The sequence below is a fragment of the Monomorium pharaonis genome, chromosome 11 (assembly GCF_013373865.1).
Source record: "Monomorium pharaonis isolate MP-MQ-018 chromosome 11, ASM1337386v2, whole genome shotgun sequence".
NCBI lineage: Eukaryota > Metazoa > Arthropoda > Insecta > Hymenoptera > Formicidae > Monomorium > Monomorium pharaonis.
In genome coordinates this window covers 10,035,147-10,048,026 of record NC_050477.1, presented here as the reverse complement: position 1 = coordinate 10,048,026, position 12,880 = coordinate 10,035,147, and the positions used below count along the sequence as shown (strand labels likewise).

General features: G+C 36.9%; 2 protein-coding genes across 2 annotated transcripts; one reads left to right on the top strand and one right to left on the bottom strand.

The window, feature by feature from the left end:
- Nucleotides 1-253: 253 nt before the first annotated feature.
- On the bottom strand, nucleotides 254-2,828 carry LOC105827936 (40S ribosomal protein S6). The gene is made up of 5 exons (XM_012666142.3): nucleotides 2,691-2,828; nucleotides 2,072-2,276; nucleotides 1,330-1,475; nucleotides 594-794; nucleotides 254-496 (listed from the first exon to the last, which is right to left on the bottom strand). Exons 1-5 carry the CDS (start codon nucleotides 2,694-2,696, stop codon nucleotides 302-304), a joined length of 753 nt encoding a protein of 250 aa, XP_012521596.1. The 5' UTR covers nucleotides 2,697-2,828; the 3' UTR covers nucleotides 254-301.
- A 1,161-nt stretch (nucleotides 2,829-3,989) lies between these two features.
- Nucleotides 3,990-9,646, top strand: LOC105827896 (importin-11). The gene is made up of 17 exons (XM_012666110.3): nucleotides 3,990-4,608; nucleotides 4,840-4,940; nucleotides 5,043-5,156; nucleotides 5,571-5,977; nucleotides 6,080-6,343; nucleotides 6,424-6,579; nucleotides 6,720-6,760; nucleotides 6,854-7,036; nucleotides 7,115-7,226; nucleotides 7,306-7,526; nucleotides 7,595-7,759; nucleotides 7,827-8,019; nucleotides 8,098-8,335; nucleotides 8,401-8,503; nucleotides 8,571-8,824; nucleotides 9,154-9,295; nucleotides 9,373-9,646. Exons 1-17 carry the CDS (start codon nucleotides 4,471-4,473, stop codon nucleotides 9,475-9,477), a joined length of 2,937 nt encoding a protein of 978 aa, XP_012521564.2. The 5' UTR covers nucleotides 3,990-4,470; the 3' UTR covers nucleotides 9,478-9,646.
- Nucleotides 9,647-12,880: the final 3,234 nt, after the last annotated feature.

The following is a 12,880-nucleotide window of genomic DNA, read 5'->3' as shown; positions in this document are numbered from 1 at the left end:
ATTTACTTTTATTTTTTCACTAGTTAATAAAAATTTTAATGATTTTAAAGCATGAAAATATTTTTCAGCATCAAAGAAATTCTTTCCATTTACAATATATGTTATAAAAAAATAATTATTATACTAGAATAAATATACAATAGAAATATATAAATTATTAGAAAACATCATTTGTGTTATGTAGAAAAATTCGTATCTACACTTGTCACATCAAAATAGTCTTAAGGAAATTGTTGCAATAAAAGAAATTAGATAAATGAAATTTTTTTTATTGACATGTAAATACATTTCAGGATCCAGTTTATTGTGTCGCTGGTGCCGTCTGAGTCGATGATTTGGATTCGCGCAAAGAGGCGCTGCGCCTTCGTTTGAGTTCTTCTTGACGCCTGTTCTTCGCCTCCTTTTGTCTTTGCGCCAGCAACTTCGCGTACTCTGCCGCTTGTTCTTTGCGAGCCAGACAGCGTTTCTTCTTCAATGCCAATCTGTGTCTTTTCCTCTGTAAACAAAACATTGTTATGTTTAACATATTAAAAACGAAAAAGAAATTTTGATATAAAAACTTTGATATTTCTATGTATTTCTCGATTACATACTTGAAGAACGATCGGAGTGATCAAACGCTGAATCTTCGGCGCCTTAAAACGTTCCTTCTTTCCTTCTTTTTGAATTGGTCGTTTTACTACAAACTGCCGGACGTCATCCTTCTTCGAAAGATTGAAGAGTTTGCGAATTTTGCTCGCTCTCTTCGGTCCCAGACGACGCGGTACATTCAGGTCAGTCAATCCTGGGATATCCTGAAATCGATTTATAATCACAATAAGAAATTTGTAATTAAAGCCTTCGGCACACGATACGATTTTTCATGCTAGATCGCATACGAGGCATCTTAATACGTATCCTGATTGGCTCGGATAATTATGTCACCAATCGTAAGCCAATGAGGATACGTAGACGCCTCGTATGCGATCTAGCATGAAAAATTGTATCGTGTGCCAAAGGCTTCACTTGTAACCTAGGCTAACTAAGTCTTACAAATCAATCTTACAATTTCGATCTATATTTAAAATTTACTTTTGATTAAAAATTTATGATCATGTAATAACAAAATTTTATTTTTATAAAATTCAAAGTAAGCTAATAAAAAAATTGTTTCGTTCGTACACTGAGAAAAAGCACAAGTAATGTAGCAGTTTCCCAAATCAAAAAACGAATTTCATCTCCCATGTGCCCGATAGTATTTCAAGAAAAATGAATATCTCAAATACACCCTGAACAACACATGGTTTTTAGCGTTTAACGTCTACAAAAAATATGTCACATTCGATTTACCTGTTTTCCCTTTCTTATGATGACAAGTGCTAACACGGATAAATTGGAGTCTACGATGCAACCACGAACGGATTTGCGTTTACGCTCACCGTCTCGTCGTGGTCTATAGCAAGAATGTCCCTTGGAAAGCAATAAACGCACGCGACCTGTACAAACAATATCGTATTAAAAACAATCAGTTCCTTGGTATATCAGGATGGGGATAAGAAAACTGTTTCGTTTTCATACACTGAGAAAAAGCTAAATAAAGCAGCTTCTCAAATCAGAAACCGAATTTCATCTCCCACACATACGATAGTACTTCAAGAAAATTGAATATCTTGAATTACACCCTGAATAGCGTGGGTCTCTAGCGTTTCAAATTTTAGATATGAAAGATTGCAAAGATTCTAGATTTTTTGTAAATTTAAGGAAACCCAAAATGACAATAGATTAACCTTTTAGCTATAAATGAGCTATACTACTGTGTGCATAGCTTAGCTGCAGATCAATGTGATCAAATGCAATTAAAAAAGAAATTTTTTATACTTTTTTTTTCATTATACAATAAAAAATTTAAATAAAGACAAATTTAATCATTACAATGATTTTCTGTTCCAAACTTTAAACAATTGTTTAGAGAGAAGCTACAGTGACTACACAATAGCTAAAAGGTTAAAGGTAAATGAAAATTTTAGTATCTTCTTAAAAAATAAGCTTTTTAGATATTGATTGTATCATGTAAAATGTATCATAGACTCACCATTCGTCAGAACACCCTGCTTCATGGGGAAACCTTGCTTATCGTTACCCCCGGAAATGCGAACCACGTAGCCCTTCCACTCATCTCCCAGAGCGTCGGCTTCGACTTCGGCACCCATGCGCTTTTCGTAGAAGATTCTGAGCTTGTGCTCATCCGAAATTTCGAACAGCTTCTGACATCCTGTCGCGGGATACGACACGTTCAGCTGCAACGACCGAATGTACGGATTAGAAGAACTACGTACGACACATACAAGACCTCCAAGTTACAATTAGGTTAAAATTTTGAGGTTAGAGTTTCTTGTATGGAGTCCAGCAATTAGAAAAAGACACGACCCCTTTATGGTGTCGATCCTATAAGTTGTTAATTAAAACAATAGAAGATCGTGATCACGGATCGTAATCACAATGATATACACAATTAATACGGCGTAACGTCCGCGTGTTTCACCTGACATCACCCGACGTCAATGCCTATTTACGATCGATGCTACGCGCGGATAAACACAGCCCCGACGAACATAAGGATATCGCCGCGTCGGCGGTGATTTGGCGCGCCAAAAGAAATCTATATTTCGCGCGAGGGACATGCGATTCTCGCAATATTCGCGGATTCTTACCTTCATCGTGACGCAAATCACACAGTGCCACGGGCCATGAACGAAAGAGAACGAGGGCGTACGCTGCTGCCGCCAAACCGGTCAAACTAAACATGCGTTTTTTGCGCATGCGCGTGACGCGCGGCGCTGATTATCCAGCGGGACGCCACGAAGCATTCGAATATGTTTATTTTATTAATATTAAAAGTCAAGTATATTATAACAATTTTATAGTTCAATTATTTTTTAATTACTTTTATAGTTTAATTACTTTTTTCTGTATTGTGTTAGCTAACTTATAATAATTTATAATACGTTGCTTATATTATATCTCCATGAAAAAGATTCCCAGAGTAGAACACAGAGTCACAATAACAAAACGATACGTAAATAATCGTATATAGACAAAATTTTTATAACTTTTATGTATGTAAGTAATATTATTTATTTATACATTTAAAAACAAGATCTAGAATTAAAATATTATCTAATATATATCATATACAATCTAATCTCATATACCGTATACAAAATCTGATATTTATGAACCAAAAACACGATAGGATATTATATAGATTTTTAAAAATTCTATCGGATCTTTAAAGCACAGATTAATTAATAATTATAATGATACAATCATTTATAAAAATGATGCCGACGGAAACCTCCAATTGACCGTGACAGTTTTTGACAGCGCGATTCGTTTCTCTTTGCTTTTCCTTCCACCGTTCCACGTGTCAAACAGTTTTAACGAGCTACGGCGAACATTGCGCGTCACGTTAACTGTCGGTTAATCTAATCAGAGCTTAATGACGATCTTTTATTTCCTCGTATGACGCGAGGGGAGACGTAGTACGTACATACGCACGCGCGTGACAGCTGTCATTATCGCTGTCGCTCGAGAAAGGGAAAGAAAAAAGAGGAAGAAGAAAAACGAGAAGAAGAGGGTGACGAAGTGACGACGAAGTCTCCGCCGTGGAGAGGGCGGAAAGGAAAACGTATTGGGGCTCACGAACGAATCCCGAAGGTGCCGCCGGACTGGACCGGACACGTACGACGTCGCGTGTGGCTGTACGCGCGCGCGTGTGTGTGGTGTTGTGTGTGTGTGTGTGCACGGCGCTCCGGTGAACAACGAGAGACGGAGGAGGGATCGCCGGAGGATTTTTCGTTATGTATCGATTTACCACATAAATACTCTCTCCCTCGCGCGCAAAACGGAGAGCGGCAGATGGAGCACGCGGAATGAGAGTCTGCGGCGTCACCGGCGGTTACGAGACAGGTAAAAAAATGAAAACGTTCGTTCCGAGCCGCCTCGTCCCCGTGCCCCTCCCGTATCATCCGCCCCGCGGTCACGTCGCGCATCCGTATAGGTTAGAGAGTATCTCGTTCACCGGAACGACCGAGACGACAGCGACGGCGACGACGGCGGTGACGACGACGTTGACGGCGATGGTAATTCGCGAGCGACGACGTGAAATGACGTAACGAGACTCGCATGATTCCGCGAGATATCGTTCCGCGTGATTTGTGCGTATTTGCGTCTCACGTTCACGTAGATCCGCGTTCGGCTTCTTCGAGCGACCACATGCTCGTTGCACTTCCCGGGGATGTACTCCTCGGCGTGCTCCTCGGCGTGTTCCCGCTATTGTGATAGTCGACTTCGTTAAAGGACGTCCGCTTTTTTTCCTCGAGCCGAAACGACGGATGATGCAATTGCGCGACGTTAGATAATATTAACGCAGGAATATTGTTGGGGTGAGAATCGCGCCGGAATACGCATGATAATATTCGCCAATATTGTATGCAGCAAGAAAACATGGAAGCCGCAGTGGTAGAAGTTCTACGACAGGCGGTCAGTCAGGATCCCAATGTCCTTAAGTCTGCGGAGGAAACACTGAAGCAATGGGAGACTCAGCAGGGATTTTATATAGCGTTATATGTAAGTTTCCTAGGCTGGGAATGACAGAATTTTCTCACAAGCCTATAAGTCTATAAGTAATAGTTTTTTAAATATTTTTCCATGTACGTACTGAATTTATGGAATGTTACATGGAACAATAATATAGGTGTGTTTAGCAGACAGTTCCTAAGAATTGTTTTACCTATTATTACATATTTTTGGGGGTTGATCAGAAAATTATGATTGACCATACAGAAATTGTTTTTTTAGAATGTTCTTTCAAATCATTCCTTGGCTATTGAAGTTAGATGGATGGCTGTAGTATATCTTAAGATTGGAGTCGAGAGATACTGGAGGAAAAATGCACCAAAGTAAGAAATATTTGTTTTAACAGAGAGCATTGTGTTTGAGAATCAATCAAACATTATATTAATAATAGGATATACTTAATGATAAATGTAATGTTATTTTAGTGCGATTGAAGATAATGAGAAAGAATTTCTGCGCCAGCATCTGCTTAGAAATTTTGATGAACCTATGAGTCCATTAGCTATACAATTAGCAGTCCTGATATCCAAAATAGCAAGGTAAGGTATATAACATAATGTATGAAGGATTTTCTACAAAAAGTTAAAGTCCAAAAAATTAAATTTAAATAGATTTTTAAGAAATAAAAAATCTACCTTTAAATTGTTATTGTATCAATATGATAATTTTTCTACAGATATATAGTAGATTTAAGAATAAAGTTATAAACTTTTAATTAATATTTTAAAAACTTATTTAAAAGATTATTTAGTTTTTGCGGAAATTTTATATTTATTATCTGTTTATTTTGTAACATTTTATACTTATCTATTTTTATAACATTAACAAAAAAAGAAAAATTATTTAAAATAATTTTTTGAACTTGTTTGGTTCTTATAGGAAACACTTCATAAGATTCATTTTTATAATAAATGGAAATTCCTAATTTTTTTATTTTACATTTTATTTTATAGGTATGATTGTCCTAGAGAGTGGGGTACATTGGTACCAACATTGTTGGAAGTTATAAGGCAGGAAAATCCATTGGCACAGCGACAAGCGGTGCTAACACTGCATCATGTTGTCAAGGCTTTGGCGTCTCGACGCTTGCCTGAAGGACAAAGGATCTTCCGAGAATTGACTGCATCAATGTTCAATTTTATTCTAAATCTATGGAATACTTATACTGAATCCTTCCTGATAATGGCGTCTAATGGAGCCGACGCTAGTCAGACACGAGAAACCTTAGACAAAGCACTTCTACTCTTAAGAATACTTAGGCAACTGATCGTAAATGGTTTTTCTAAGCCATCCGAATCTCAAGATGCCATGTTGTTTCTGAAAATCGTTTTTGAACGTGCAAGGACCTGTCTTGAGTGCCGTTAGTATTTTTTTTTTGTTTAAAAAGAAAACATTGTATGCTCTTTGAAACACCTTTATATTGATGTGCTTTATAAAAATGTTATTGTTTTTTTTTTCTTAGGAAAAACTTTAGCTTCTAGAGGAATACAGGTGGACGTGTGCGAAAAGTTTATAATACATTTGACCAAAGTTTTATTAGGAGTTTTAGAGATGCATCCGTTTTGCTATGTGGAACTTATACCGACTTCTTTAGAGTTCTCCGTTTTTTACTGCTTCACAGAAGCTGGCCAAGCGTTAGCATTTGAAAGATTTGTTATTCAGTGTCTAAATTTAGTAAAGATGATTTTATTATCGACGTGGTACAGACCAGCTAAAATTATCGAAGGTATATAAACTGTTGTATATATCGCTATTCTTATCTATAATGTATTCTATATTAACACAATTCTTTCTTCATCGAAACAGAGACGAAAAATCCATTAGTTTTGAGGGCGTGCCAATTGAGGCAAGAATTTTTTACACCAGAAACATTAACGGAGATTTGCTCCAGGCTTGTCACACATTATTTCATTTTGACATCTGCGGATCTTGAAATGTGGGATACTCATCCAGAAAATTTCGGTGAGTACAGCATATATCTAATAATATAGTGTAGCATATCATATAATAATATATTTCAAATTATATCTAATATCATTAATAAAGTGAAGATATAATTAAAGACAAACAATATAGAATGTGAAAGATATTGCTTGTTCTAGCTATTGACGATGGCGGAGAATCATGGAAATATAGTTTGAGGGTAAGTAATTTAAGATATTGTAAAAATTAATAAAATAAAACTATTGTATAAAAAAATTATAGAAATATAACACGAATGTATGTTATATTGCAGCCTTGCACAGAGTCCTTATTTTTAGCGATCTTCCATCACTTTAGAGACATTCTTGCTTCAGTACTAGTTGATCTAATGCGACGGCATCATCAACCTGTCGATCCTAACAACTTGCCTGCGATTCTAGTGAAAGATGCAGTTTATCGTGCAGTTGGTCTGGCTGCATTTGATTTGTATGACGAGGTAAGAGAAATACTCTACTAGTATTTCAAAAATTTTATATAAACATTTAATTGATTTAATCATGTCTTTATTCAACAGGTAAACTTTGATCAATGGTTTTCAACAACTTTAAAAGAAGAATTAAAGAACCGAAATAATAATTATAGAATTATAAGAAGACGCGTGTGTTGGTTGATTGGCCAATGGACGAGTATGTTGAAAGTTTTACTGATAAGACTTTTGAAACGAGTGTTTATCATTTGTTATTTACCAATTTTTATTTATTGCAGATATCAAATTAAGTGCAGATTTAAGGCCGGAGTTGTACAAACTCATGACGGAAGCATTGAACCCTGAAGAGGACTTGGGAGTTCGTTTAGCAGCGAGCAATGCTTTGAAACAGGCAATTGATGATTTCCAGTTCAATTCGGAGGAGTTTTCTCCCTTTTTAGAACCAATCTTTTTTCGACTTTTTGCACTCCTTAAGGAAGTAAACGAGTGCGATACAAAAGTATGAAGAATTAGCATTTACTTTCTCTCAATACTCTTACATTATTTCTCACTTTTTCTATTTCTCAGATGCATGTGTTGTATGTGCTGTCTTTTATCATCGAGCGTGTTGGTAGTGAAATTAAGCCGCACGTTGGTGCACTGAGTTCGTATCTACCTGAACTTTGGCAGCAATCTGAAATATACAATATGTTGAGGTGCGCCATAGTATCGACTCTGATACACTTGGAAAAGGTAAATGTGTGATCTATTGGATCCATAGACGAATGCTATTAATCTTTTTCTAACATTGTACAAACAGGCTTTAGGTTCCGAGAGTGTTATTCTGGAGCCATTAGTGGTAGGTGTCGTGGCTCTGAGTGTTGATGTTAATCAAGAGGGACATGTTTATTTGTTAGAGGACGGATTAGAATTGTGGGTAGCCTTACTGGAAAACACGCCTACCCCGACGCCAGCTATAATGGATCTCTTCAGAAATATGCCAGCATTATTGGGTTAGCAACATAGCTTTATGCTGTTAACAGGACTCTGTGACTCACGATGATATTGATTTTTCCTTCTGTCGTTTTCAGATCAATCCACGGAAAATCTGCGTTTATGTTTGTATATAATTCAGGCGTACGTGTTATTAAGTCCGCAAGATTTCTTCACTCAGAGGGGTTCGGTGATCATCGAATCGCTGAAAACGCTTTTCAATGATTTGCGGACAGAGGGTAGAGTAATGATGTTGATATTATTTGAGATCTGTCTTCGAGCTTCCCCTCAGCAGGGTGCAGAACTGTTAAAACCCATTTTGCCAAGGATATTTGAGTAAGTAGATGCTTTTAAAAAATATTTTGCTTGGATATTTAGAACATGATGCGATATGTTAACAGGAGAGTTTACAATGATGACGATGAGACACAGGCGTCGGCTATGGCCATGTATACGTCTATAGTTGCGAGAGTTTTATTAAGTTCCCGTGATATTTTTGTACAGGTGAGAAAAGTTACATCTCGATCGTGGTTTTTTTATACAAATTCGCTCAGTAGTAATATTATCGCAGATAATCAACGATCTAGCGCAGACGATAGGAACTGAAACGAGGGACGTTGTACTTGGAAAACTGGTGCACAATTGGGTCAGTACGATGCCAATGGTGACACAGACTGAAAGGCGCAAACTATTAGCTCTTGCGCTCTGTTCTTTCCTCGGGACAAACAGTTCACCGGTTCTCGAATATTTTCCACACATAATATCGAACATTGTCGAGACACTCAACGACATCACCAAGTTTGATGATATGGGTTACCCTGTCGAGTAAGACTTGAACATCTTTTTGTATACATATCGATTGGAGTAAAAGCAATATGTGAGATTTAAATCTTTTTAGTGCAATAATGCACTATAACCTGTAGTATAGATCTTTTCATATAATCTCAATGTTACACATGTAATAACGTTTATTAATGAATTTGAATAATTATTTAAATTAAAAAAATTATAATTATATATTTTGTTTATAATTGTTTATCGCTGATAATTATTTTACTTCGATATATCATAATCTACTTCCATTGGTCAAGGTTAAAAAAAAAAAAAAGAAATTGGACTTGAAAATATGCACATTCAAATGAAAATTGTTTTAGTTCCTTAATGGTTACTGATCAACCCAGTCCTTCGCAGTATGAGAATGTAGATTATGAAACTGAACATGCTCAACGACAAAAGAGACTCGTCTTCAGTGATCCTGTACACAGTATATCTTTAAAAGATACACTCCAAAGTCAGGTGAGAATCTCTTGAAGTATTTTCTAAACTTTTTAGGGAATTTCCCAAAGACTGAAATCTTTTTTCGAAATTGTTAGTTGATCACGTTGCGAAGTATAGTTGGGGATCAGCAATTTGATCAATTGTTGGCTACTCTTAATCCCGAGATCGAAGAACAACTCAAGGACTACATATCGCTGTAAGGGAGAATCAAGATCAAAACGCAGGATGTTCGACAAATGCTACATAATGTACGAAGCTTTGCGGCGCTCCACTATAAAACGGTACTATTTTATTGTATAATATTACCATCTGTTTCATTGTACTAATAACGATAATAAAAGTAATCTTTGGCCTTGTTTGTTTCTAAAACTTACAGTCTCTGACTCCTTGGGACAGTGGTATAATATTTTTTAGCTTGTGAATTGAATCCAAATTTTGATTGTATAGGCAGTTGTCTTATCACTTAGTTGTTTATCATCCTTTATTATTATAAAAATGCGCAACTGATATAAAGATAAAGGATACTGATATTGCCTGTATAGGTCTGTAGCGGATCTTTGTGCCGAATAATTTTTGTGTGATTTTACTATCTCCAGCTCATATGAAATGTATGTCGGATTTTTGTCGATCTCGAAACACAGTCACTATATGAAGCCAAAATGCGTAATTTTACAAATTAAATTGACAAGCAATTTAATATTTTTAATGTTAACAAATATAAAATTCTTTCTCCTTGAAACACTATAATGATTTAATAAATAATTTATTGTGAAAAATAATACTTTAGCCAAGATTTATGGTTCTATTTAGTTATTATTGTTAATATATTAACATACTTTATCTTTTAATCAATGAAAGATTTATCATAATTAAAGAAGAATAAGTTATTCTTGACATAATATTTTCAAGATACATATATCGCTTTTACAGAGTTTTTGTATTGTGTTTGGTATGGTCAACACAACATAATTGTTTTCATTACTGCTGCTTTTTACAATTGCAGCATCAAAATGTTTTAATGTTAAACTTAAAATTATTATATAAACATAAGTAAATGTGTGACAGTAAATAGGGTAACAATATTAGATGTGACGTGTGGCAATAATCGGTGAGACGAATCAGTATTCAGAATATTAATTGGTAATAATAAGTTCATATTTCTATTTTTATTTCTCTCATTACATTTAAATAATCAATTTTTGAGCTTATTGCTTTTATTGTATCTTGGGTTTACTTGGATAATGACGAAAAAAGAGTGTTCATTATATATTTAAAAAACTACCAAATAAATATATATCAATATCATAAATATATATACTGCCACAATATGCTTAAAGCGGCGATAAATTGGGACGGTCATCCTACAGTTTCGTCCATTGATTTCCCGCGCACAGTTGCCGATGAATCGCCGTCCCTGTTCCTGATGTCGACATCACCTCGTCGAGTCGATATACATATATCGATCTCCTCACGTTTCGATACCTCCCTCCTACTCTCTCGCTCGGGATGATGCGGAGGGAGCCGATCGGCTTTTATTCTCCCCCGCTCTACGGGATGACTCATTGCCGCGCCGAACGCGACGCTCGCGCTGTCTGGTGGTTGTGCGCGTAATCGCGAACAGCTGTCGCCCGTGTGTGGCTCGTGTGTCAAATCTTGGCAGGGGGGTTAGCCCTGCTGTGTTGTTAGGATTGCTGCGGATCGCGGTACCGGGCGCTTGCCGTTCCAGCGGAGGCTCTCCTTGCGGTGAGTGAAATCGAAATGTGCATTACTCGTGTACTCGCGACGTTCACGCAACCCAACGACGCGCGTAATGAAGTCTTGCTCCCCGTCTTGCTCCGATTACGTGTGTACGGCGCGCTCGATCGATTCCGCGCTCGACGACGCTCGCCTGCGTGTGCCCTCGCCACCGCCGATTACGCGTGTCGGCGAAACGATGGCGTACTTACGTCCAACATACGTTTCGATCCGGCCGGCCGCCGTACAATGGTGGTGACGTTACGCGCCCGTCGCCGCCGCCGCCGTCGCCGCCGCCGGTCGGTCGCGGCGGGGTGACCCGGCGGATTTTTGAATGATCGCGAATCAGCGTGGGCGTATCACGTGACCGATCGTAGCGTATCTGTAGTCGGCCCTCGCGCGTACATGCATCTCGGGGGAAACCATTGATGATTCCCCTTGATCCCTCGCGGCTGCAGCTGCCTCCGAGCCCACAGCTGGAGTATTGAGTATTCGCTCCTTTACGAATTACAATTCTGTCCGGGTATACAAAGACTTAGCGCTCAACGCTCAGTAAATATTACCGTAGATTACGATGGATTACGAACGCGCTCTCGATTGTACTAATGTCGATTGCTCTCGTAACACGAACCTTCACTTTGTCCGTATTAATTTTTATAATTTCCAATCTTCTATGTATTATTTGCGGACCAGCAAAGACTGAAGGTAGAAAGTGAAACGATTTAATCGAAATTAATTCGCTTTGAGAGACATTAATAAATTATCCGCCTTTTCTCCCGCGTACGCAGAGAAGTATCGTTTACGAAACTAAGAAAAGCGATTATATTCTATTGTTAGTTTTCTTTCTTTAAGTAAACGGTTGCCTTCACAAAGAATATTTTCTTGACAACAGTCTTAAAACATACTCGTCATTTCAAATAGGTAATATTTACTTTAAATAAACTTCTGTATCTACCCACAGAACGTTACATTGAATTAAGTAAATATTACTTCTATTTCAAATATTTTATATATCTACAAGTCTATCGTAAACCGTAAATTTATTTCAAGATACCTGAATCCTGGCAATTTAAAACTTCAGTGAAGAGTATTAAGTCAAAACAAAAATGTAATTTGCTTATTATTCTAATTTTTCTTTGATACAATTTTATATTATTCTTTGAAGGATCGAGTATAAATTCTTTTTTATAGTATAGATAAGGAGGCTTTCTAGCGACGAATTTATTTTTAAATAAATATTAAGAAAATATTTTCTGTTGAAGAAATGTGACAATCGTTACTTACTAGAAGAAAGAAGGTAAATTGAGTAGTTACTTATATCTTAGCAGTATTGATATTTTTCTGTGTACAGTCTTTGTATTATAAAGGCTTTTGTTCACGATGCTAGGAATCACTTCATGCTCTCGGACGGAGAAAGAATTGATAAATTGCATTTAAACAATTCGACCAATTGACTAATGTGATCGGTCAATTCTCTCTCCGCGTACGAGCTCTCGGAGCGATTTCTAGCATCGTGGACACGAGGCTTAATGCAATAAACGGTGGTGATTGTAATCAAGGATATCGATAGAAATGATTCTTAATTTTAACGAGCAATTAGCGATTAGCTTCGATTGGTGTCTAAATCGGAATGTCCCCATTTATAATAAACTCGCCGATTTTTGTTTCGCGGTTTTCCTTTCCGTGTCACGTGGAAAATCGATATACGACTCACATCCGGTCACACCAGTCCGACTTTCATGTCGCTTAAAGAAGTACGAGCGAAAAATCACAATACTTTAATCTGTTTAAAAATTTTATGGAACATTATTTAAAACAAAAGTAATTGTATTAAAATTTTAAATCAATTGACTGTGTACCTTCTAAGAA

Bases quoted from the DNA above. Each gene is read 5' to 3' on its own strand.
- LOC105827936 (XM_012666142.3), bottom strand. The intron at 1,476-2,071 runs GTGAGTCTATGA...TTGTTTGTACAG, and splicing joins GCAGGGTGTTCTGACGAATG to GTCGCGTGCGTTTATTGCTT. The intron at 795-1,329 runs GTAAATCGAATG...AATCGATTTCAG, and splicing joins TCATAAGAAAGGGAAAACAG to GATATCCCAGGATTGACTGA.
- LOC105827896 (XM_012666110.3), top strand. From the start codon at position 4,471: ATGCAGCAAGAAAACATGGAAGCCGCAGTGGTAGAAGTTCTACGACAG. The intron at 7,527-7,594 runs GTATGAAGAATT...TCTATTTCTCAG, and splicing joins TAAACGAGTGCGATACAAAA to ATGCATGTGTTGTATGTGCT. The intron at 7,760-7,826 runs GTAAATGTGTGA...TTGTACAAACAG, and splicing joins CTCTGATACACTTGGAAAAG to GCTTTAGGTTCCGAGAGTGT.